General features: G+C 39.2%; 1 protein-coding gene across 3 annotated transcripts in view; it reads left to right on the top strand.

Moving 5' to 3' along the window:
• Positions 1 to 24,487, top strand: part of cep85l (centrosomal protein 85, like) — an 83,663-nt gene continuing 59,176 nt past the window's right edge. The window contains exons 1-2 of one of the 3 annotated variants that reach the window (XM_036582088.1): positions 1 to 76; positions 16,934 to 17,092. In XM_036582088.1, the coding sequence (XP_036437981.1) occupies positions 61 to 76; positions 16,934 to 17,092 (175 nt within the window). In that variant the 5' untranslated portion in view covers positions 1 to 60. Of the gene's footprint in view, positions 77 to 11,788; positions 12,384 to 13,696; positions 14,268 to 16,933; positions 17,093 to 24,487 lie in introns of those variants that run through there. The other 2 variants (XM_036582085.1, XM_036582087.1) reach the window with 2 other exon arrangements.

Below are 24,487 nucleotides of genomic sequence, written 5' to 3'. Positions count from 1 at the left end.
TTAACGTATGCTGAACCACGTCCACTTCCTCCCACTGCTTCTGCATTATGTGCCTTTCTCATGAAGAAGCACAATTGTAAGTAAAATTATATTTTACTTCTTTCCTCTTAATCGCTGTTGCACCTTTTTGACCTGAAATGTTGTTTGAAAAACTCAGTGATTCAATACTGACAAGAAACTGCTTGGTAGAATCCAGAGAACGTAGCCGACACCACAAATATAGCTTTTCAAGCTAGACTTAGGTATTGTGTTCCACTGTAGTAGTTGAGCTTAAGGTTCATTACTCAGTGAGTTACGTAGTTATGAGAGTGAGGAATGGAAGTGCAGGCCGACATACGGGCCATTAGGGCTTAAGGGTTAAGCAGGGGTCAGGAATGTATGCCTATTTTTTTTTAGATTAAAACTCTTAAGCATAATTTCTTGCAAGGCTATAGCATCAGTGCCCACTATACAGCAATATGAACACACACTGGTCACACACTGCTGTATTTAATCCTCTTTATATTGCCTTTGGTCATGAGGATGCACACTGGTATATATTGGTGTTCAATACTAGCATGACCCTGTTTTTATTTCTGTATTGGAGGCTCTGATGCTGTGATGCTATAGCAGCCATTTATATCAAAAAGTGCCACTGGTTTCCTGGCTGTGAGGCAGGAAGTGGGGGTTGGTGCAGTCTGTGCGGGCCCGATAACACGCTCAAAAACACTGATTCTGGATGCCTTGCTGGCTTAAAGTCCCGCACGACACATATTCAGGCAACGACTGGGGATTTAATGTGGCAAACACTATTGAACCCTCCTCTGGAGTGGAGGCAAAACATACACAAAGTGCGGAACACCAAACCACGCCGGCTCCTCTGAGAGGAAATGTTTTGTTTGTGCTGGTAGTGACACTGCTCATTACTCTCACATGAAGGCAGAGAGCCAAAAGGGCTGCTTTGTTCCACCAAAACATGATCTTTCATCACGAGTGAAAGGCCTGTTTGTTAGAGCTGATGGAAGTACAGTGGTATTACTGATGATTATTGATATGTTATCTCACTTTGCACTAAATTTGGATTTTTGCTGTGCTCTAGTCCGTTCTGTACTCTCTGTATGTGCAACTAAAGACCTGCTAAAGGATTTTGTTATATTTTGAGCTGTGAGTGCTAATTATATTAGTAATTAAGTAATCCCAAACTATAACAATTAAAGAGGCTTTTCTGCCTAAAACTAGGACTTTGTGGTGTTATTTGTGGTGTTATGCCGCATTCAACATTAGAATATTATGCATTACATCCCTCGGCCTTATCGGTTTGACAGAATGAACAATTTTGTATTAATTTTGGGTTTTTGTCCATCAAAGTTCTCTCACTACAGTACCCAGCATTCATTATGTAAATGCGTCATACAACCATTGGGAATCCTTCCCACGGTGATGAGGAAATCCTGACTGATAGCAAGGCCACTGATGTAGATGCCAATAAACACAAATGTGATATTCAGCTTCCTAGAAGTTATATTAACTCTTTCACTGTCTTTTGCATTAGCCAGCTAGCGGAAAAAAAAAAAACATTTCAAACCCACCCCACCCTAAACTGCTTGCAGTTTTTCAAAAATTCCTCTCACCTTCAAGATATGTCATCAGGAGGGGGTTTTCCTAGTATTTAAACTATTGTGGCACCACTGTTAGAGGCAAGTTGGCATGTTTTCAACAGATGTAGCAATAGTTACATTTTTCATTTAGGCCAGTGTGTCTCTTTAACTAAACAATAATAAATCATGGATAATGTGTCACTAAAGTCTGACAGGTTGTAACATGAAGAATTGTCACTGCTGAAACACGTTTTCTACGATAGCCTTTAAAATATTCCAGAATACTTTATTTAGTTAATCTTTTTGTTAAAATACTATGTCCATAAGGCTCTGTTTCTTACTGTGAGAAAGAGCAGTAGGAGAATTTAAAATATGCATTAATCAGTTTTGTGCAGAGATAGACCCCAGAGGGGGCTTCAGCCTCCGCCCCTTTTTACATTGTAAAAGTGGCCTTTTGGTCAGCTTGTATAATGGCCATTCCTGAAGGTACCAGAACAGAGCTAGTGTGGGCTTCACTGCTCTTAAACGCCCCTTCTGGTGCAGTACCGATCACCTGTGGAGACCACAGCAAGTCCAACCTGTCATGGATGTATGTATCACCACAGCACTGGAAATCCCACTAATAAAGCTCTTAAAAAGTGTCACAGTGCATAACATGGTTATAATGTCAGGAGTAAGGATCTCTAATAACATGTTTAACCAAGTTTTTTTCCTGTAAAAAGCAAGGATTTATGCCAGACTAAGTGGAGCTCTTAAACAGAACAGTTTATAGTAAGAGGATAGGATAGTGGATAACAATACAGGTTGGTATGTGGGAGATACTTTGCTTGGAAATAATGCTGATATTTTAGGCTTCCTTGTGAAAAACCCATTCATTTTTTTCTGGAACATGGCAGCTGACTCTTTTGATAAGAGTGACCGCAAGCAGTGGTGCCCTCACTCTTTATGTGTGTCTAAAGGCCATAAAGTGTCCCACTGAATGGCGACTATCAAGCACGCTGAACTAACAGCAGCAGAATTGTTCTTAGCAGAGTGTGTTCTTTGTTTCGTGGTGAAGCGAGTGGGCCGAGGCCACTGTCCAGAGCTGCTGTTGTCGTGGAGACAGTCAGTACTGTCATAGACTGCCAGGATTCCCCACAATGTCAGGACGTGTCTGCTCGGTGTCTGTCTAAACACATCCATATAGAAGGGCTTCCAGACACACAGGTGGCCATTTAGCATGATCTAGCCTGCACTGGACGTGTATGTTCAAATACCTGGCGCACTCTAATGGCTTTTGGGCATATTACGTAAGTTTTAAACAACGTGCACCTCGACAGGAGCCCTCCACTGAACTTGTTTCGGAAGTTAAAGTGCAGCCAGAGCATTTATTTGACAAGTGGCTGTCAGGGAACAGCATACGTAATAAATCATATCAATAATGCAAATATGAAGCATTATGCAACCTCCCATAGTACTAGTTTTTCTACAGCATTCCACTGGAAGCCCAAAGCTGCCAGATTAGGACTATTATATAATCATAAAGAGAGGGGAAGCACTCTTAGTTGCCAAGAATAACACTCTGCATTTATATTTGTGAAATACTGTGACGGGGAACAAATTATAATATAAAGGAACAACTGAAGCATGCATGGCTGAATTCAGCACAATTTTGCATGGAATTGATTTTGAATGGGTTAGTTGAGGAGTCCACATCACTAAAGGAGCAAACAGTAGATCTTGCCTTACCTTTGTAATCATTTTGTATTATTATGTAATATTATTATTGTTTTATATGAGAAATGACTGACTTTTATATTATAACCAATCATGCTAATGTAGCTAACAGTGGAAGGTAAGGCAAGGCAAGGCAAGTTTGTTTATATAGCACCTTTCATACACTGCTGTCTTTCAAAGTGAGAAAAATGAGAAAATAGTCAATTAAAAAAGTAAAAGAGAGAATTTTTTAAAACATGATTAAAACAATAGATTTAAAAGAGAAAATCATTCAATTAAAAATTGAATTAGAAATTAAATTAGGATAATTAAAAATCTAATTAAAAATTAAAAGTTAAATTAGGGTAAAGTGCTGTTACAGAGGAAAAGGGCTAGAAATGCTAACAGTGTTTAAACAGAGCTGAAGGTAGAACTGAATGTAGTAGCCCCAATTAGCATGATGTTATTTGCATGATGTTAATTGGTGGTTGTTCATGTTCATTGATTGTTATCAATTTCAGCATCTGTGACTAAACTGTTTCTTTAAAGCCAAGACTACGTTTTATCTGAAGTTTTGGTAAATGGCTTTTTTTTGTTTGTTTGTTTTTTGATCAACAACATGAATCAGAAATGCATTGTCCCTCCAGATGGTGACCATGGGCATAACTTTGTTTTAAAAACTGCTGGGGGAAGGGATGAGCACTGGTAATGTTTTTGCAGATATAAAGCAAGAACTTACTCCACATCGTAGTAAACAATTACATTTGTCTTAAAGGCGAATTCCACAGATTTTCTGAATTTTCGCATGAGTAAACTGGATGATGTTACAATGTAAATAAAGTTGTTATGTGATGTGGAATGCTTCCATGCTACACAAACTTCCAGAGTCAGAACTGACTCTGGAAGACACTCAACTCAACATTTTTTAGCTATGAGCATTTAACTTCTATCTCCATCATCTCTGCATACACAACATCACTTCCTCAACTGTTCCTTATTTATCATCAGTGCACTGCCTGATATCAGTGGTCAGTGATACTTTTCTGCATGCTTATTAATGCTTTTAGATATTGTTTGGACAAGTTTCTGTTCTGAGCTGCTAAACTATTTGAAACAACCTCCACTTTCACAAAGTGGTGGGAACAAAATCTGCATGTTAATAAGTGGGAGGGGCCTGTCGCCATTTCTGAGTGAGGCTGTCAGGGCGTGGTGGAAGGGGGGAGGTGAAAGAGGATATTACTGGTTAATATTATTTTCATAATGTTTTAGAGATGATAAAAGTCACTGCGGTCAAAGATTACAGGAAAACAAGAGTTTCGTCTTTTAAATGATATGATGCAAAAAATCATTTTTTTTTCTTTAAATTGCTTAAAAGTTTGGGCTTCCCTGGTCAAATTACATGTTTTGTTGATTTTCTCAGTAAAAATGACACATCCTCTACAGAGAACACCCTTCTGCAATTTTCAGTGCACTGTTATGTCACATTTCGTATTTTAAATTTTTCCTAATATGCTAAGCTCAGGAAACTGTAACATTTCTAAAACAGCAGAAAAATGTCATACATTACTGTGTTCCCTGTAGAATATGTATTCACTTGTTAACAAAACCAAGAGTGTACATTTGCATACTACCGTATGACCAGAGACTTGAAATAACAAGGTAAAAAAGATCAGTTTTGATTTCAAGGTCACTTCAAAATACATGAACACTAACATCACATTAACTGTAACACTGGGGTGCTCAATCCTGGTCCTGGAGGTCTACCACGCTGCAGAGTTTAGCTCTAGCCTAAATCTAGCACACCTGATCCAGATAATGAAAGCCTTCAGAGGCACCTGAATATCAGAGCTGAGTGTGTTGGATATGAAGTCTCCCAACTGGTAGAGCTCCAGGACCTTGATTGGGCACCCCTGCTGTAAAACACTAATATCTGGCTTGAAGCACATTTCTTGTTTTTGGATTCTGATGTTTCTCTTTTGATAAACCAAATGCACTTGAATACAATCTGAGTGAGCAGTGTTTGCTTAATTGTGAGCTCTTGGGTAATTGAACCAGCACAATGCTGTAATTATGTGTGCATGCCCTCTCCCCTTTGTCTGAAAGAGTGCTATTGTTGATCTCTGTTGATGCTGAATCTAATTGAAACTACTTCTGCTTTCAATTAATATGCCACAAGAGTTTTTCTTCATAGTGTCAGAACATCAGTGATGGGAAGAATTGTTACAGAATTTAACTTTGAAAGAGGAACTGTGGAAGAGCTGTGCCAAATGTGTTGAAACTGTGCTGCTTGCACAAAATACAGTGTCTGTTCTGCAACATAGATATTGTGAAAAATACATTCATGTAGACCATTTCTGTTGTATTTAGGACTGAGATTAGTCATTTTAGTTAACTGGGGACATTCCGGGCTAAAGTGCTGTGGTGATTAGCGTTTACCCTCATCTAACGCTCTGAATTCAGTTCAAGAAGGCTTTGCTAATTAGCTGATGAGCTAAATCAGGTGTGTTAAATGGAGCAGTGTGCTGAGGTCTGGGGTGTTTTGGCCTGTGTAAAAAATATAATAAAAAGTCTGATGTAGTGTGTAAAACTGTCCCAAACCATTTTTTCTCCAGTCCATATGGTTTATGTACAGACGCTAGATTTTAAAAACAGCCTGCTTTGAATTAGCCTATTCAGGAATAAGCCTATTCAGATAGCAGTTTAGCCCTGCCCATTCATGTAGAGTTATGAGAATTTGCATAAATCAGTCTTAAAGGCACAGTAACAAAAACAGTCTGTTTAATCTCTTTAATTTTCATCCTTAACACATTTCATAAATTATTACCCAGTAACTACATGGAAAACTATGCAAACTGGCCAAGTTATATGTTAGTTATAGGGTGTGTATGGCCCATTGGCAGGCCCTGGGCATCTCAGCGGTTAATTCTAAAGGATAAAGAGAAGTTAGAAAATGGTTATGTCAAAATGGATTATGACTCTTTTTGGTATGTAAACCCATAGAAATCATCACTGTTCAAAGAAGAACATGTATCTCCACCTTTTTGGATTTTATTTTTCTACATTATTTAAACACAGCAACATGATCTACAATGTGTGGAAATTTCCTGATGAATGGACCAATAGAAATGCTCCAAAATCACTCAGAATAAAATCTCTTTACATTAACTTATATTAGAAGTAAACAACATTTCTGCCCTCTCCTGTACAGGTGCCATATTGGAGATACTTTTTTTATTTGGACAGCAACAAAATGTGGACCTCAAGGGTAAAACTGTAACATATTGCCCCCTTTTATGGAACTCAAGTGGGCTTTTTACCAAACTACTTTTCATAGGATACATTTAAAATAAGAAAACTACCTCGAAACACAGTACATTCTTTACAGCCTCCTAATCTTCAGTACCTTCAGCTACTGTTACCACTGCAGAGGTAGTTTGTAGCCCATGGAAAAGCTCATATTTTGGACAGTATCCATATTGGGCAGAGATATTGCAGAATGGCGAAAGTCTTTCACTGACTAGGCAATCTGACTTTATCCTCTCGGGCTGTCTGTCCCTTCATTTTAGTATAGAGCAGCTTTATTGCTTCATAGCAGGAGATTGCCTCATATCCGTGTGGACTCATGATCTATGTACAAGGTTGACACCGTACACATTCACTGTGCCCATACAGAACAGGATACTTGGCAACTTTTAGGAAGTGCTTCACTTTTTATACTTACGAATTATTAAATTATGTTCTCCTTGCCCTCAAAAACATGCTTTTTTAATTGGTTACCTGTTCATGGGCATATTATGGTTATTTTTATGATTATATATTGTGTCAAATGTGTTACCATAATGTAAAGCTCACATTTTTGATTGAAAACACATGCTTCAGTAAAAAGTGATTCGTGGGCGCCTCATAGCAGCTTAGCTTTGTATGAATGAACGTAAACCTATCACAGTTAAATATACTAAAATATACTAATGAGATTGAACAACATACTACAGAAAAGCAGAAATGTACAGGTACAGAGCGGAAGCACTAATGTAGCTAGGTTAATGTTTGACATATTTGGATTGTGTAATTCACAGCTAGCTAACAAATTATGGGGTATTAAAAATTATGATCATGTTTATTTATCATTTATATTCCACGTCTATTTAATAAACTGTCAAACATGCTGTGTAGAACTGGTAACAGTAGCTTAGCGTGTCACTGTTTCACGCAGCGCTGTCCATGTTCACACCAGAAACTAACGCTAGCTTAGCGAGCCAGACAAAAAATAACCTCACAACACAGGTTCAATTCCAGCTCACTTTTGAGGCTAAAGACTCAAATCTGAAGCAGTGAATCGTTTTTTGTATGTTGAGCTATTAGCTATGCTAATCTTCTTATTCCCTTAGGCTGTCTCTGGTAGCATCAGAGGCTAGCATTAGCTTAGTGAGCAGTCCTAATACAGTTTCATAGACTCAACACAGGTTTGATATCCGCAAGTTTAGAGGATAAAGACTCACATCGGAGAGAGAAGGTGCCTGGTTATTGGCCTGCTAAGCTAGTGCTAGCATAATCAGTTCTACTTTGCTTTCCTTAGTGCTGTTCAACATTTAGCACTAGTTGATCAACTAATGGTTTAACATTTAATGGGTGATGATTTGAAGATTTCCATTTTCTGATTATTAATGTAACAGTGTGAACTTATTTGTTTCTGTTGTTCTCAATCTCATCTGCGCAATCTCTTGGTGAAGGGAAGGGAAGGGGTTTGGAAATGAGAGGCAAGGGGGCGTTGGCAGAATATGCATATTATGCATAATCGTGCATATTCATTAATCTTTTTATTCTTAATGAGTGGTAAGGTTTAGGGATACTCCTTTGTTATTTTGTCCTGGGTATGACAATGATATATAAAAATGTAACAATTTGTTATTCATGAAATTAAGCTTTCACTGGGTACTTTAAGAGTATATGGAGGTCTTCCGCAGGCCATCTTAATCCCCCTGTAGACATTTCAAAGGTTACGCTTACTTTTGAATCCCCCATAGTCCATCTATTGCTAAGTAGGCCTGCATCTGATTGGATACTGTTTTTGTAATTTGACTATAACATTATGTAAAGATATTCATACTGATCTTGTATTCTATTCAAACTTAAGTTTTCAGGGTGCCAGTTATGTAACCTGACATACTTTTAACAGCCAATCAGCCTGTGTCACTGAACAGGTGCCAATAGTTTCCAGCACCCTTAAATAGTTCTGCTGGAATTCTTTTAGAAAGAATGTGCCAACAGTACATGACTGGGAAGACCTTTTGTTTCCCTGGTTTAAACAAGAGAATGCAGGTATTCTTTTGGTAACAGCAGCATAGCTGGATGTAAATCATCAACAATTTTTTGATTATTCCCATAGGTGAACCTTAAAGGGGAATTCCACTGAAGTTTTTGAAATTTCTGCATAGTTTAATCATTGAAATGTAAACACAGTTATTCAGAGTGGTCTGATGTGAAATGGTGCATTGTAGACTCTTTACAGTGGTGGTGATAGGAGCCAGGGCCATGACATCTACACAAACATAGGCATTTTATTTAGGATCCAAAATGACCAGTGAAGCTGTACATGTCTCTTGAGTATGTTGATAATCATAATATAGTGATAAATCCAAAACATGTTTTTCTTATGTACTGTTTTGCCTTACAACACCCTTCATGTATCTCTCTGCCCTGCAGGTATTTAAAAATATATGCTTTATGCCAAAAGCTTATCTCAAAACTATCATAAAACATGTCTCAGGCCGTGTGTTCAAAACCATGTTGTGTAATAATTTACCGTGAAGGAGATTTAGAGGCATTAAACATGTCAGACATGTCTTATTCTTATCACCACCACTGTGAACAATTCTGACTTTTTCATCTGAACCACTCTGAAAGACTTTGTTTACATCTTAATGATTTACTGTTGAACAATTGGTGGAATTTCCTTTTAATAGGCCTAAGTGTTCTACAAAGGCATAATTCTGTCTTACTCCATTTGAAGTCTACTGAATCAGCTGTATTTGTTTCAGTATATTTAGCTTTGATTCGTGCATTGGATGAGGCCAAAATATGTACAGATTTCTCATTAATTGTAATTCCAACATGTCTTTCAACAAAACCTCTTAAAATATGTTTTTATTTTTCTGGATTTCTAAAGCAAATAGAGATTTCTAACAAAAAGAGTTTCAATAGTCAGATGTCCAAACTATCTGGCCTACAGTTTATCATACAGCAAGCAATTAAATCAAATGCATTGGGGTAGAAACACTTCAGACAAGAAAAAACAAACAAAGAAAAGCATGATTGAAATCTAAACAGAATATGGTATAAAATAATAAGTCTATTCCTGAGCCAGACTCAGCTGAAACTGTCTATAAATAACTTTTTTTATGACAGGACCACTATTTAGAAATTTTCAAGAATATACAGCCCGAAATAATGAGTACAAGTGCAAATCACAGACTACTGGAGAAGCTCATGAATATACGTTAATGGGGTTTTCTTTGGCAAAGAAATCCTTAAGAACACATTGTTGATTTACAAGCTCTGCTCCAAACTGCAACACAATAGTGGGTACTTCTTCATAAATGATGCAAATTCTCACTTGAAACTGTTCAGATTGTGAACCATTTCAAGCACAGATGTGGCTGTTTAGGTGCAGCCTTTTCCTTAGACCAGGGGTGTCCAATCTTATCCACAAAGGGCCGGTGTGGGTGCAGGTTTTCGTTCCAGACAAGAAGAGCACAGCTGATTCCACTCAATGAATCATTCAGTCTCAGTGTTCAACAACCAATCATGTGAGCTCCTGCCTTGTTGCAACGAAGACCTGCAGCCACACCGGCCCTTTGTGTATAAGACTGGACGCCCCTGCTTTAGGCTATTATAGACCACTGAAGTTGTGTTGTCATTCTGTAGCTGGCGTCATATTAGGATCTCCGAGTCTAAGATGGATTTCTGTATGACACAAATTAACATAGTTAAAAATGCATGTAGGACAAAACGTCTCGGGTTTGGAACTTTTTTATGCACCACAGAGTGTGATAGAGGCAATTTTTTTCAAAAATTACATTCATTTTTGGCATTGAGAAATCCAGCTTAGATGCAGACTTGCTAATACGGGCATGAGGCCAGCTACAGAATGACAAACAACTTCAGAGGTCTATGTGTACTAGTGGTGAAAGGAAAGATACATTTTGGAAAAGATTACTCAAGTACAAGTAGAAATCCATAAACAATTTCTGTTTTATGAATAGCTGTTTCATGAAACTTGTTTCACGAAGTTGAGATGCTTGCAACTGTTGTGACTTATGCAACTCAAGTGCAGTTTAGCTTCATGCAGGTTCCAAGCAACTAAAGTTGCACCAAAGTATGTAAAGCCTTTATAACATTGCTTGGGATCCATTTAAAAAAACACCCCACACAATGTTTAGTATTGATGAGTTCTGTTTCATTCTGAAAACTTGCCAGAGGCGCCTGGGCTGGGCCTCTAAAATGTCTCAAAAAAATGGAAATATTCACCGATATTTGAAAAGAGCACTTAAGTGTGGAAGCCCACTCCTGCCATTTAAAAAAAAATCCAGCACCTAATATTGTTTTCATTCTTGAGTGAATTTCTATGCCATTATTTTGCGATACTAGCTCATTATATTGAAATACTATCTCATTATTTAAGATACTGTGATTGTTTTAAGATATTATCTCATTCATTTGAGATACTAAGTTATTATTTCGATAAACTTTCTTGTTATTTTGAGATTTCTTTTTATTTTCAGAAACGTTCTTGTTATTTATATTTAAATATATATTTATATTTATTTATGTTTTCATCTCAAAAGCATAAGGCATCTCAGATTAACAAGATGACTCATAATAACTAGAAAATTTCTCAGAATAATGAGAATAATACTATCACAAAATAATGACTTAATATTGCAAAATAATGACATTAGGGAGCCCTGCTGGTGACATCCCACATAGATAAAAAGATTGGGTGGCCACACCATATTAAAGGTGTGGGAATGATATAGTTAAGTTGTGGCCACAACTTAGTAAGGTGTGGGAATGATATAGTTAAGTTGTGGCCATGACTTAGTAAGGCGTGGGAACGACATCATGCCTTATTCAGGCTTAATCATCTCATTCCCACGTCTTACTAAGTTGTGGCCACGCATTAGGATGTCGTCCCCGCATCTTACTAAGTCATGGCCACGACTTAATTATCGTTCCCACACCGTTTTAAGTCGTGGCCACACTTTATTTTCATTTTTAGGTATGTCACCAGCAGGGCTCTGTACGGCACAGCAATTCACAAAATCCAGCACCTAATTCTTATTTTTTTCGTTAAGCGGCAAAAATGGGCCTCCATACTTAAGTGAAGTAACAAAGTACATGTACTTTATTACCGCCCATCACTGAAATATACTGTTGGTTTCAGTTTTCTCTCCATGTTCTTTGAAACAGTGGCCAGTGAGTGGAAGCACTGTACGGACACGTCTCTAATAAAGCGGATGATCTATGTAACATCTATGTTGTAGCTTTGTAGTTCTGTGTTCGGGCCAGACCCCCAGCACAAAGATCCACCGGGGGTGGGGACGGGACTCCACATACCTCTGATCTTTAAGAGCAGGTATAGCAACCCAGGACCTCAGTTTCCCCTCGAGTCGTTGGTCTGCAGCCAGCGAGTGGAGTAGGAGGAGCTGGGCTCAGATTGCGCCTTCTCCTTCTCCAGCACTCAGACTGAGTGAGTGTGAGATCACGTACTTGCAATGCGGTCACTGGAGAGTCGACTGTAGCTAGTTCAGTACATTTCCGACAGATGACTGATTCACGGCTCGGAATCGCTGTGGAATAGGAAAACCTTCCGCTTTTGTTGTGTTTATACCTGCACCGGCCTGCCGTAAAGATGGATTTTAGTCTTACTTAGCTAGAACATCTCTCCCAACCATCTTGTTGGGCTCATTTTTGGGGACTCCTTGCTTTCTTCTGGAAACCACCCTGTCTCTCTCTCCTCGGCGGTGCTTATTTAGACAAGAGAGCCCATGAAATCGAGAGAAATGTGGGGCAGAAACGATTTTGAGGATGGCCTTGATGCGTATAAGTCAGGTAAGATAGCCAGATGACGAAGCCGAAGTCAGCTTCTTATTCGCCAGCTTGTTCGAATTTTCCGGTCCACCTTAAATGGAACGGGAAAATTCGAACAACAAGCTGGCGAATTTTAAGCCAACTTCAGTCTCATGTTAAAGATGACCAACACTCGTCTGTAATGAGAGATGGACTGGCTGTAACCTCCAGTGCGTTTGGGGATTAATTCGCTTTACCGTAAAATCTGGCCGTGTGACTAACGGCATCTTTATTGTTAGCTAGCCAAGTTAGCACACGAGCTAAGAGCCTTTAACTTAACGAGCTCGCTCTTAGGCAACACGATATGTACTCAGAGGGTTGTTTTTGGTGGTTTTCTACCTTAAATAACGTCAAAGAGTAAGTCATTATCACGACAAACTGGTAATGATTTAACTAATGTTTTCGTTAACGGTTTTAGCCTGCTAGCATCAGCCACGGTTTCCCTGGAGCTGGGACAACTGGTCGTGCTGGTGTTAGCTGCCTCACGTTAGCGCGCTAAAATGAGGTAAAATGAGATGTACACAGCTACAGCTTGTACTCGTCTTCTCTTCCTTTCTTCTGCTGCGACGTTAAGAGATTTAATCCATTTTTACTTGTGACTAGTTAGTCTCTGTACATATCTTGTACTGCGCCTTGTATTTTGTAACCTTTTTTCAGAGACCTCATCTAGGGCAGCCTAAAGACTGGACACCTTAAAGGTGAATTCCACAATTTAAAAAAAAGTTCTAAGTAATTTAGTCCTTGAGATGTAAACAAAGTCTTTCAGAGTGGTTTGACGTGAAATGGTTCGTTGAAGAGAAACTTACAGACGCAGATTTCTTGACAGTGGTGGTGATAGGAACCAGGAGTCCCAATGTCTACAACACAAATATAGCCATTTTATTTACTATCCACAACCACTAACGTTAGTGAACCTGCGCGTCTTTTGAGCTTTCTTTGCAGCGATGTATGTAATGTTGCTGATGGCTAAATAATCATAAAACTGAAAAAAATAAGTTTTCTTTGGGGACTATTTGCCTCATGATCCCCTGCATGTATACCTCTGCCATAAATGGATTAAAATAAATTGATTAAAATACATTTTAAGCCAAGACTTGAATCACTAAACAGTTCGTTATATCAGGTAGCATTTATTTATTTCATGTAATAATTTTCTGTGAGGGAGATTTCAGAGGCATTCAGTTCTTCAGACGTCTGGTTCCCATCACCAGCAATGTGAACAATTCTGACATGGCAAGTTTCTCTAGAATGGAGCTTTTTGCGTGAAACCACTTTAAATGACTTTGTTTCCATCGTAACCATTTCATTTTGTAGATTTTTTTGAAAATTGCTGGAGTTTCACTTTAATCTTCAGTACTTAGTCTTTAGCCATGAAACTCCCTTTTTATATGTGATTTATGTTACCTTCATCATGTTAAACTGTTTCATTTTATTGCATTAAGATTTAACATATGAAACTGCTTATAACCTTATTATAAATTACTCAGCTATGGAATCCAGTGTCCCATTTAACACTGTCTACTAATGTGTAATTAGTCTATCTGATGCTACCAAATGGAAGGCTGTGAGATCTGGGGCCCTTTCTTTTAGAGCTCTGGACTTTTTCAGATAAATTTGGATGCGTCTAAGTCAACCATCTATGTAAACTCGCAGGTAGAAATCCGTGCTAGTTTTAACTAAAGACCGGCATGTTTGGTAGTAGTAAAACTCTCTTTTAATTCATCTGTTCACACAGTTAACTGCTTGGCTAAGAAGATGAGGATGAGGCCATTTGGTCACTCCTTGTAGATTTATTTCTCTACTAAAAGTAATGCAAAGTAATGTTAAGGGGACTTGGCCAGAAGAACCAGTTTGGAGAACATCTCGGTAAGTACAGGTCCACTGAGTTTAATGTACTGTGGTCTGCTGTAGGTATGCTACCCTTCTATAAGTCTTAGTTTTAGTATAATCTTTATACTCTTTGACATCTGTCAAGACTACAGGGAATGTTACTCCAGGCTAGGGCTGGGTGGTATTGATAAAAGTCGATATCACAATGTTTTTTAAACATAGGATGGTATCAGATGATATTTGTATTCATAAGATTAATGAATGCACACTTCCTGAGTGCTGGTAATCTCTTACAAAGCTGACATAGCTTGTTTTGATTGGACTGTTGTAATCAATTTCTTCTCTTTTTACATAACGGCTAGCATCATAATTTCACAGTATTGTATACTGAACGCAAACCAGGAGAGAAAACGTGCTGTTCATAAAGTTTGTGTATTTTGAACTGTCCTTTCAAAAAAATCAGAAAGTACAAAGTAATAAAGGGCACAAAATAGAATTAAACATCTAAAAACAAACCACTTGACAACAGGGACACCACCCTGTTTTATGGGCTTAATGTGTCTTGTCAGTATTGCTATAATAGGGCTTAAGTATTGCGAAAACTGAAAAGTGCATTGCCCAGCCCTGCTCCAGGCCTGTGACAGTGATTGATCTGAAGTCCAGAAAATAAGGGCAGGTGTATCACCCCAGTCTCAGGCCATCATCTGACTGTCTTGCTCTTCTACGGGGTGTGCTGAAGTATCTGAAGTATTTTTGTCCTGAATGAACATGCTCTGGGCTTGCTTTACTGTTACCCAAGGCAAGCGCTCATGGCACAGCATGTACATTTTGTTGATTTATGGCCCAGCAAAAGCTTTAGCGATGATATGGTGGTCTAAGGATTTTGCTGATGCCAACTTTAGGGAAGGAAAAAAATGAAAACTTGGCAGGAGGTTTGTGGGTAATTTTTCTTTCTCTAAAACTCAAGATGGGGAAAAAAACACTTGCACATGGAAAAGATGGCGTCCTATTTGCATAAAATAGTCCAATTTTAACCAAACCATGGGTATTGCAGTTATCCTTCCCTAAAGATGTATGTAAGTACTAATATTTGTATATAACTCTGACCATAACAAAAGTCCTGATACCTTTTCTCCCTTCTAGCTGGTCCCAAAGAGGACAGCCTTAATGACTATGTCTAACCGGATTACACCCTAAAATAGATTAGGTTAGCAGATAAAGGGGACATGCTCTCCAGTGGAAGACCAGCCACTTGGAGCTGTGTTTCTCACCTGAATTTGTCCTTGTTGAGCACCAGTCAAAAAGAGCAGTTAAGGTCAGGGTGAGTGAGGAAACTGTGGAGTTGATTCTTGGGCAAGCTTGGCTGTGGACATGTAGCAGGTGTTTTTTTCCCCCCATTGCTTCTTCATGGTGCTTTCTGTAGAGTGATTATGCCTTTCGTTAGTCATACTTAAAGCGTAATGATATACAGGAGTACAAGAGATTGTGTAAGCCTATTAATTTAGCCTATCCTAGAAAACCCAGTTTGAGATGTATGTTGTGATCATGTGCATCTCTGATATATCCTGAATATTCAAAAACAATTTCTTCTTGTTTTATGTTCAGGCATCAGATCTTGTGTTGCATATATTGTTGCTGTGATATTAAAAATCCTTTTTTCCATTTTATATATTTAGTACATTTTCTATCAATATGACATCAGTTATCATTTTTAACTGTCAGTCAGATCTTACATTCAACTGTCCAAGAATCTGTAGACCAATTATAATACTTTTTTTGAACCATTATCTTCTGCTATCAATATGATGCCAGTTTCAGGCTTAGTTTTTGTTGCAATAACAATAATTACATAAAAGTAACTGTTTTTCCAAGCCATACTAGCTACGTTATTTAAGCAATAGAACACGAGAGGCTTGTGCCTGCGACCAAATCACAGCTGTGATGATAACAACACATGTCCTTGCATGTTATGTTGCTTTTATGCAACATTTCTGCAAAATAAAGAAAAGGGAAAACAAATAAGCATCCAGTATTGTATTAAATGTAGGCCTACTTCAGTACAAAAATATCTTCCATCAAAAAAGTGGTAGTCTTTTGCATGATGGCACTATCAGGTTCAGCTCAGATTTTTCAATATTTGCTAGATTAACCTGAATATTGTTTTGTTACAGTCATTCTCTAAAACATTTCACAGCCAATCTTGTTTGCTGAAAGTTTATTTTTGGCTAGTTCCAGCTTGTTTAGTTGTTCCGCCGCCACAGCTGCCGACTGAAAAGCTTGCTTATCAACGTCAGGTTCAGAGTTTGGTGTCATTCTGCAGTTACATTCTTCTTCAGAATCTGAGCAAGCGGGCTGCAGGTCTAATATTATCTTATAGATGTTATCTGGTGTTTTTTGTTTTTTGTATGTGCCAAAGTAGAAACTTAGTAACAGTGCTGTTATTACAAATAGCAGCACAGGTAGAACGCCTCTCAGCCAATCAGATTCAGAGTTGTTGGAAGTGACTGTTGTATATAGCTGTAACATTTCTATGATTCTATGAAGTCTCAGTCGGCACATAAGAATGTGATTATGATGTCACATGACCTCACTCTGCTTTGAGTGGTCATGCTGTTCTTGTTTAGTGTCTTTGTGCTGTGTGTTTGCTCTGGTGGCCGTGAGCACAGTCTCTGTGGTGACCGCGACTTCCGTTTGTTGCTTAGGTTCGAGCACGTCCTCTCCTGGATGGGTCCCAGGCTGTGAGTCAGCATGGCAAGGCTCTTCCTCCACCACCACCAGCAGTAACCGTGGGAGACGTCATAGCGCCGCCTCTGACAGCGGTGACACAGGCATTGGCACATCCTGCTCTGACAGTGTAGAAGGTAAGCCGCAGTAAAAAGTGCCAAACTACTGATTTGTTCAACACTTTGTTCTTGCTTATGTCACATTTGCAACAATTGTTATCGATTGATCATTGCTGTTCACCACTCTGTCATTAAATGGCCTTTACAGATGAAGTCCATTTAAAAAAGGCATGACCCAACTCTTTAAGCTCTGAGTCAGTTGGTCAAAGCCTGAGATAGCATCTTAGGGAGTCAGCTCTAAATTGGCCATGCACAACACAAGTAGACTGTTTCCTGTTCTTGTTGGGGGCAGCTTGGTGCATTGAGGGAGTTGTATTTTCTTTGCTTGCGCTTTTAAACTGAGCAAACAAGAACAGCATAAGAAGCTAAAGGCGAGCTCTGATAACTTTTATGCTTTTATGTTAGCCAGTGTATTTTTGGTAAACGTTAAGCTTCCAAATATTCTCCCTTTCATCTCCCTACTTTAGTATTGAGCCTTCTTATTCAGCCCTTAATCCTGCTAGTACTGAGTTTTGGCTCTATCAGCATATTTTAAAAATCTTAATCATGTCAGACATCCATGTATCAATACCGCAGACCAGTCCAGGTCTAGAATCTGTGCATGTTTGCAGTCATTCTTGCTCATTTGAAACGGGGTGTTAATTTAGAATGAGAATTAAGAAGGCAGAGAATTTTCATAATGCCAGTTTACCTGTGTGCTGCCTAGCTTCTAATCTCTGTTCTTAACTGCTTTAGTGTACTGCAAATGTTTTTAGACTCTTAGAACAATTTTGTCATGCACATGTTTGTCAAAGCAGTCCTTTTTGTTCCGCAGTGAGGCTGCTCATTACATTAAAAGGCCAGAACTGAGGTGTGGTCACCTCATAAAGCTGATGTTTCTGCCCAGTCTTTGGAGAGGTCAAGCAGTTGTTAAGTTCTCCTTTAGCACTTCTGCATTTGCTGTTGGACAAACAACAAGGCAGATGTTCTTCCCCACGTGCCTCTAGTGCTCTGGGTTATAGACTCTCTGTCCAGTAGACCACAAGACTAAAGCTTAATTCATCAACAACTTAACAGACCTAAAACATGCCAGACAAAGACATTGAGCCTTTGAGCCAGTAACACTCTATGAATTGGAATAGAAATCATCTGAAAGCCTTGCTTTGTTTCTAATATTAGCTCAGACTTGAAGTATAAATTTGCAGTGTTTTGTGCACATCGAAAGAGTCCCTGCTGAACGTTGCTCCTGTGTGCCAGATGCTGGCTGAAGAGCGGGGTGGGTTCTTGCTCTCTGCTGTTTACCCAGAGGAGGGATGGTTACTGTAGGAACCTCTTGAGTTTATTCTGGCAGGAGCACTCATCGGTTGCTAATTGTTGCTGGGTATGGAGGAGTTGAGCTGTGTGTTTCACAAAACATTGTGTTCTCACCTTGTCATGGCCTGGGTCTAACTGAGCAGCTGTCACCATCCTGCATGTCTGTCCTCACCTGTCTCCCTCACTCTGCTCAGTATGTCTTACTGCGGTGTGAAGTAGAGTTCAATGTTTTTGTAATACTACAACTTGGTAAATGATTCAACAGTCTTAACTTTCAACTGCTTTGAAAGTTTTAAAGCTGTGCTTTAAAGTGTACCAGTCTGATGCTCTAGTCACAAGCTAATATGTTAGCCCCAAGCTAACACAGTAGTCACAAGTTAACATGGTAGTCACAATACAATATAATACGCTGTAATACAGTGTGTTGTTGCATCCCTATTAAATATCACTGCTGTCATATCAAAACCTTGTGTCTCCAGAATATTAACTCTACAGGAGAAAGAAAAAACTTACCTTACTTTTAATGTAAGTCAATGGAACCAGACAGTTTTCCACGTCGTTTTGGGCCGTTTCTTTTGTTATGTTCATCGTAAAATTTACACACAATGTAAAGGACAACAGGCACTTTCAAATTATGTCAAAAACTGAAAAATGATAAAAATGGAGATACAAGGTTTTGTTCCGACAGCAGCGATATGTTAACGTTATATTGAGGTCAGCTAAGAGATAAAACAAAACCTGTATCCAGAATCGAAACTCTTGATTTCATGACGACCTTAGCGTGAAGGGAATTGAGGGCTGGCAGTCTGTGGCCTCTAGGGAAGCCAGCTCAGGCCTGGCCTGCTGATGATTCCAGCCTTTGGCTCATTTCCATTGATTACAGCACGTGGACTGGAGTCTTAATTGATCTCATTATCGCCAGAAAAATCAGTGGATCGGCCACTGCAGAGAGCCAGGATCAAGGTCATATGCAGAGCCTTAGGCTTCTCCTACAGTTCATGATCTTGTCTTCACTGATTGTGCTTTTGGTGAAACTTGTGACAAGTGTTTGTGCCAGAACTGCTTGTTTTTTCTTTAAGCATGTGTTTCAGCCCTGCATGAGCTATCAGTGAAGATCAGGGCTGAAACAGTCAGCGAAAGCTGGGCGCAGAAGTAGGGCAGATCAGGCATGAAAATGTCTGTAATCGCTGCGTAGGAAGAGGAGCCGTGATATCACTGAGCGGTACAGAAACATCCATCCTGTGGCTGAAGGAGATTCAGAACAAGAGGAGTGAAGTAGGCCACTTTCTCAAAAAGGAACAGGGCTGGTTTAAAATGCGCACTCGTACTTGGGTTTAATGAAAATGAACTTTTAAAATGAACAAAAAATTAATTAGACTGTAATGTGCAGGCTTTATTTTCTGCCTAAGGCCGGTTTTGTTTTCCTGCTGGTAAAGTCAATAGCAAAACACTGAGACAGCAGTTTCTTTCAGAGGATAATTGTTTGGCTTCTATTGGACTTGCAGAATAAAGCATGCGATATGCAGGGATCTGTCTTTACCTATAAAACCTGACAGAAAATGTATTACATGTGTTCTTTAAGAATAAGCCTTTTTTATATCTCAGAGCTCTCTGGTATTTCTGAGGCTCTTTCTTCCAAAATCTTTCCTTCAGGAGGAATCGTGCATGCAGACACAGTGGCTTTAATCCACACGAAAGCGATGTTATTCTGGGAGCAACCGCATAATCACTAGCCTACATCTAGCCTATGGTTTACAATTGGTTTATCCCCCCATCAGACTCCATTTTGCCTCCTGTGCTCCAGCATACACTGGCATGAGCAAATTTAAAGAGAATATATGGACAGCTGTGAATGGCCACTGCTTCATTTTTTGGGTTTCAGCTTGAAGTTCTGAAGTGCAGTGTTGTGCAAATGTCAGACACCACCCTTCATTTATTGAATGTCTAGTCAAAACAGTCATTGTCTACAATTATTTATTTTTCAATGTGGAAAAAAGCAGAAAACATATATTCAACAGAAAATTACACAAAAGTATTTAGTGTGTCCACCATTTGCCTTTATTACAGCTTCCATTCTTTCAGGAGACTTGCTTTCAGCTTTTCAAAGAAATGCAGTATATTTGTCCACACCTCCAAAGTTCAGTCTTAGAAGTTGCTGCATTTTCTGTTTCTCACAATCCAAGTAATCTTTCATTCAGTGATGTTGAGGTCTGGACTCAGGGGTGGCCAGTTCATCGTTCTGAGAACACTAGCAAATTTTTGATTTGCACATTTTTATCTTTTTGTCTGTTTAGTTTTCTTTGTAGCAGCTTCTTGACAGCTACACATCCTTTCAGATCCATATCACGGAGGATGGACAGAAACACATTTTTTCAAAGATCTGAAGCAAGAGTGGAGCTTAATTTACTCCTGTCTCTCAAAAGTGAAAGATTTAAGTACTGCTTATCTGATGAGGACAGTTTTGTTTGTCTACCAGATCTTGCACAGTTGTTGGGAGCCCCATGTTCTCTGTATATTATAATATATCGACTCTGTTTTTCTTTGCATTTTCTTTTCCTTATGCAAGTAGATTAATCTCCTAAAACATATCTCCTGATAGCTTGTATCTAATGGCCTGTTTCAGTTGAAAATTAAAGAAATCGAGGGTGGATTTTTGCGCAGTGCTGTAGCAGTGTGGTATATGTTTAGACTTTGTAAATATCACTTTGAACACTTTTATAACAAGCTTTTTTCATATATTCAGTTTATGTCGATGCTGGTTATTCTCCTCAAGTGAATTGCATAATGAGACGGCGGCCTCATTCTGGTTCATTAGTAACTGCAGTATATGTCCTGGGGACATGTCCCGCATTGAGGTCACTCCGGTTTGTCCAATTCTCAGTCACATCTGAGCACAAGTGACCCAGGATGCATAGAGAATCCCTATGTCCCAATCCTATTGGCTAAAAAAGGCTAGTGAATTCAGCGGATAGAGTTCCAGACATAATGTTATTTTAAATATAGGTCAACCCAGCAAGCACGTTAGACTGTCTGCTGAGCATGTAGTGAGCTCTGTTTGATGTGTGTAGTGAACTGAAAGTAGTCAGGAATCTTTGGTACATAGCCTGTCAGATGCAAGACATTTTGGGGCTTGTTTTTTGAAACATAGGCTGCCATTTTTTGGGGGGTGCAGACCATTGCAATATGATTTGTTTACAGGCAGATTGATATCATTATACAGTGTGTAGGCAGACCACCTTGTGTAGTTCTTGTCATCTTAAGTGTTCCTTGCATTTCTAACAACCTATAATGTACTCCTGAGAGTGCTACCAAAAGATAAGAGTATACATCTTTGGACACTGTTTGGCCTTGAAAAATGAGGCAGAATTGATTTCTTGTAAAGGCTAGAGCTAATGTATCGATAATTATCAGTAATGAACATTAAATTTACAGTGCAGCTGGAACAGAAGTAAAAAGCAGAAGGCAAGGAAGAAATCAAAAGCAGTATTTTTTGTGCTGAATTATAGTTTAATGTGTAGTTGTTGTGAGATCTTTTCACACTGAGATGATTTTTATGGATGTAACATGCTAAAAACCTATGCATCAAGTCCAATGTGCTTTTTCATTTAACACTTAGAACAAGGAAAGAAGACACAGAGGAAGAAGAAACGCATCTACCAAATAGTGACACCGTCACTTATTTTTTCTCTTTTTTCATGTATCATTTTTCAAGGCTTTGCTTCAGCTCAGAGCTCTGTGCATTAAAATACCATGTGTGCAACCAATAAACCCTTGGGAAAAGCATAAGTATTAGTGTTTTCAAAACCTGACATACATTTATCAATAAATTTGTAGTAATTTATTGATCGTTCAACATCGCTTATTGTCCCAGCCCTAGAAAAGAGATCCAGTTTTAATATATAATATAATATAGTTTGCCAAGGTGGGCTTTTAGAATCCCCTTTCTCCAAATCGGATGCCTAGGTGTCCTAGAACAAGCAGGAAATTCCTCTAGTTTTGAACCAGGCCACCTCCTGACACAAGTCACTAATTATACATCACTGTGGCAGGAGTAGCGTCCTATAATTACCCCTGGGGTGCCTGTGGCTCCATTCGGGTGTTCCTGAATAACGAAGGCAGGAACATGGTTTCATTCTTGGTTAAACCTCTTGAGCCCATGTGGATCTGATAAGAGGGATGGGAATAGATTAGTATGTTCACTTTCAAACTGTTAGGCAAATTCACAGCTGTTATCTGCCTGCTGCTGTACTAAGAGGCAAACCTTGTCTCCTGTCCATTGAACATTCGCTGTAGGATGTCTGAGTTTGCTTAAACAGAACACACAGAAGTCATAATGTTTGCCCATTACGTGTGCAGTGCAAGAACTCCTTGTCATCTTTGTCCTCCTCATTAATTTGCTGATGGATCTGCTTGCTAAACTCCTAGTCTGTTTTTGGTTCGTGGAGACATCCGTTTCCACTGATCACTTATGCAATGGAGGTTGAGCGCAGGGCATCGGCAGAGTGTCAGGTTGCAGCGTGAGGATGGTCAGTGATGAAAGGCAACCCGAGCCACATGACTTATTGGCCAAGAATACACATCTAGATGGCCAACGACATGCAAGCGAGCATGCCACAGATGCTTTTAATGCAACTTATAAATACTTCTTCCAAGAAGGAGAGCCCAGTACATTCATTTCTTCTGTTGTTCTCCATTGTTGTGCGTTAATCAGCACCAGTGTGCTATCTGTCCTGTGCCAGTATTACCTGTCCTGTGTCTGTGTTACACAATTTCATCTCAAAGCTGGTTGGCGGGGCACATGTAGGTAAAGCATATATGACCTGGTTCTGGAATAATTTGGGAAAGACCTGTCCCTCCTTCTCAACAGATGAAATCTGCCAGCTCCTCAAACCCTGGATTTCCCTCTAAAAGTCCTTGCTACAGTGCTTTGGTAAAAAGATTAGCCTAATTAAGGAGGGGTGAAGGGGGAACAGTCACCAAATCTCTCTCTGTTCCTTATCTAATATACTTTCCCAAGAGGAGCATCAGCAAGAATCTGTTCCCATTTGAATGAGATTTGAGGTAGACTTGCTTCATGCTGAGTCTGATTAGCCAGTTGGGAGTCGCTCATTACTACTGGGCGAGAGAGGGGGGTAATGAAGTTAGGCTGCGATTAAGGGAGGGATATTGTTTGGGTTAGTGCTTCTGTGCCCTATCCCCCATAACCCCCTCCCTGGGACATATTGACACACCAGCTGCTCCATACTCATCTGACTAATGATAGGTTTAGGTTCTGAACAAGGAACGGGTTAGCGGTTGGAAAATATCTCCACCATGTCAAGGCTAGGCATGAAGTGGTGCTTGATTGTTCTTAGAGAATAGCTATCTATAATAATAGAGTGTAAATGTTATTCAGGCTACAAGGGGCAAATGTGTAATTATAACGTGCATTGTGGCTTAAATTATATACACCTACATTAATTACCTTTCTTTTACATGTTTACAGTGGCATGTAATAGTTGCCTGTTTGTACACTAATGTAACAAAGCATGGCAAGTGTGTTTCAGCTGATAATTTGTCATGATGTCATTTCATGATCTTTTTTTTGTTCTGTGGTGGCCACACCAGTATCTAAGGCAGCGTCTCCACAGGGATGTAGTTATAACTAATGTTTATGGCACTTCTGTATTAATACAGCTGCATTCTGGCTTGTTCCGCCATGCTTGCCTTTCTAAGAAAAGGTTTCAGGTAGTAATGCATGACCTGCTGCTGCCTTGTTCATTTGAAGCCGTTGAGTGAAGTGCCCTTAAGCTACGCCATGTACAATACAAGTGAAAGAAGTTTGCCTGTGTCTATAAATGGCTACATCTACATCAGCATGGCTTTGTCTATATATTATCTGCACACTGCTTTGCATTTTTAATGTTCTTTTCTGTAAACATGAGAGCTCCTATGGTTGATTTTAGCACCTGGATATCTCTGACTGCTGTCTGTCCTTATTCTGTTGCCGCCTCGACTTTAAACAGAGCTTGATTATCCAGTGTGACTAGTAGTTCTGGACCAGTGACTTGAGGCCCTGTAGATTGGTGGCGGTTAGCATAATGACCAAAGACCTAATGCTGTAAATGCAATAAGATGTCA

This window comes from Colossoma macropomum, unplaced genomic scaffold (assembly GCF_904425465.1).
Source record: "Colossoma macropomum unplaced genomic scaffold, Colossoma_macropomum, whole genome shotgun sequence".
Classification (NCBI taxonomy): domain Eukaryota; kingdom Metazoa; phylum Chordata; class Actinopteri; order Characiformes; family Serrasalmidae; genus Colossoma; species Colossoma macropomum.
Note: the sequence above shows the minus strand (reverse complement) of the source record. Positions and strands in the feature narration are given on the sequence as shown.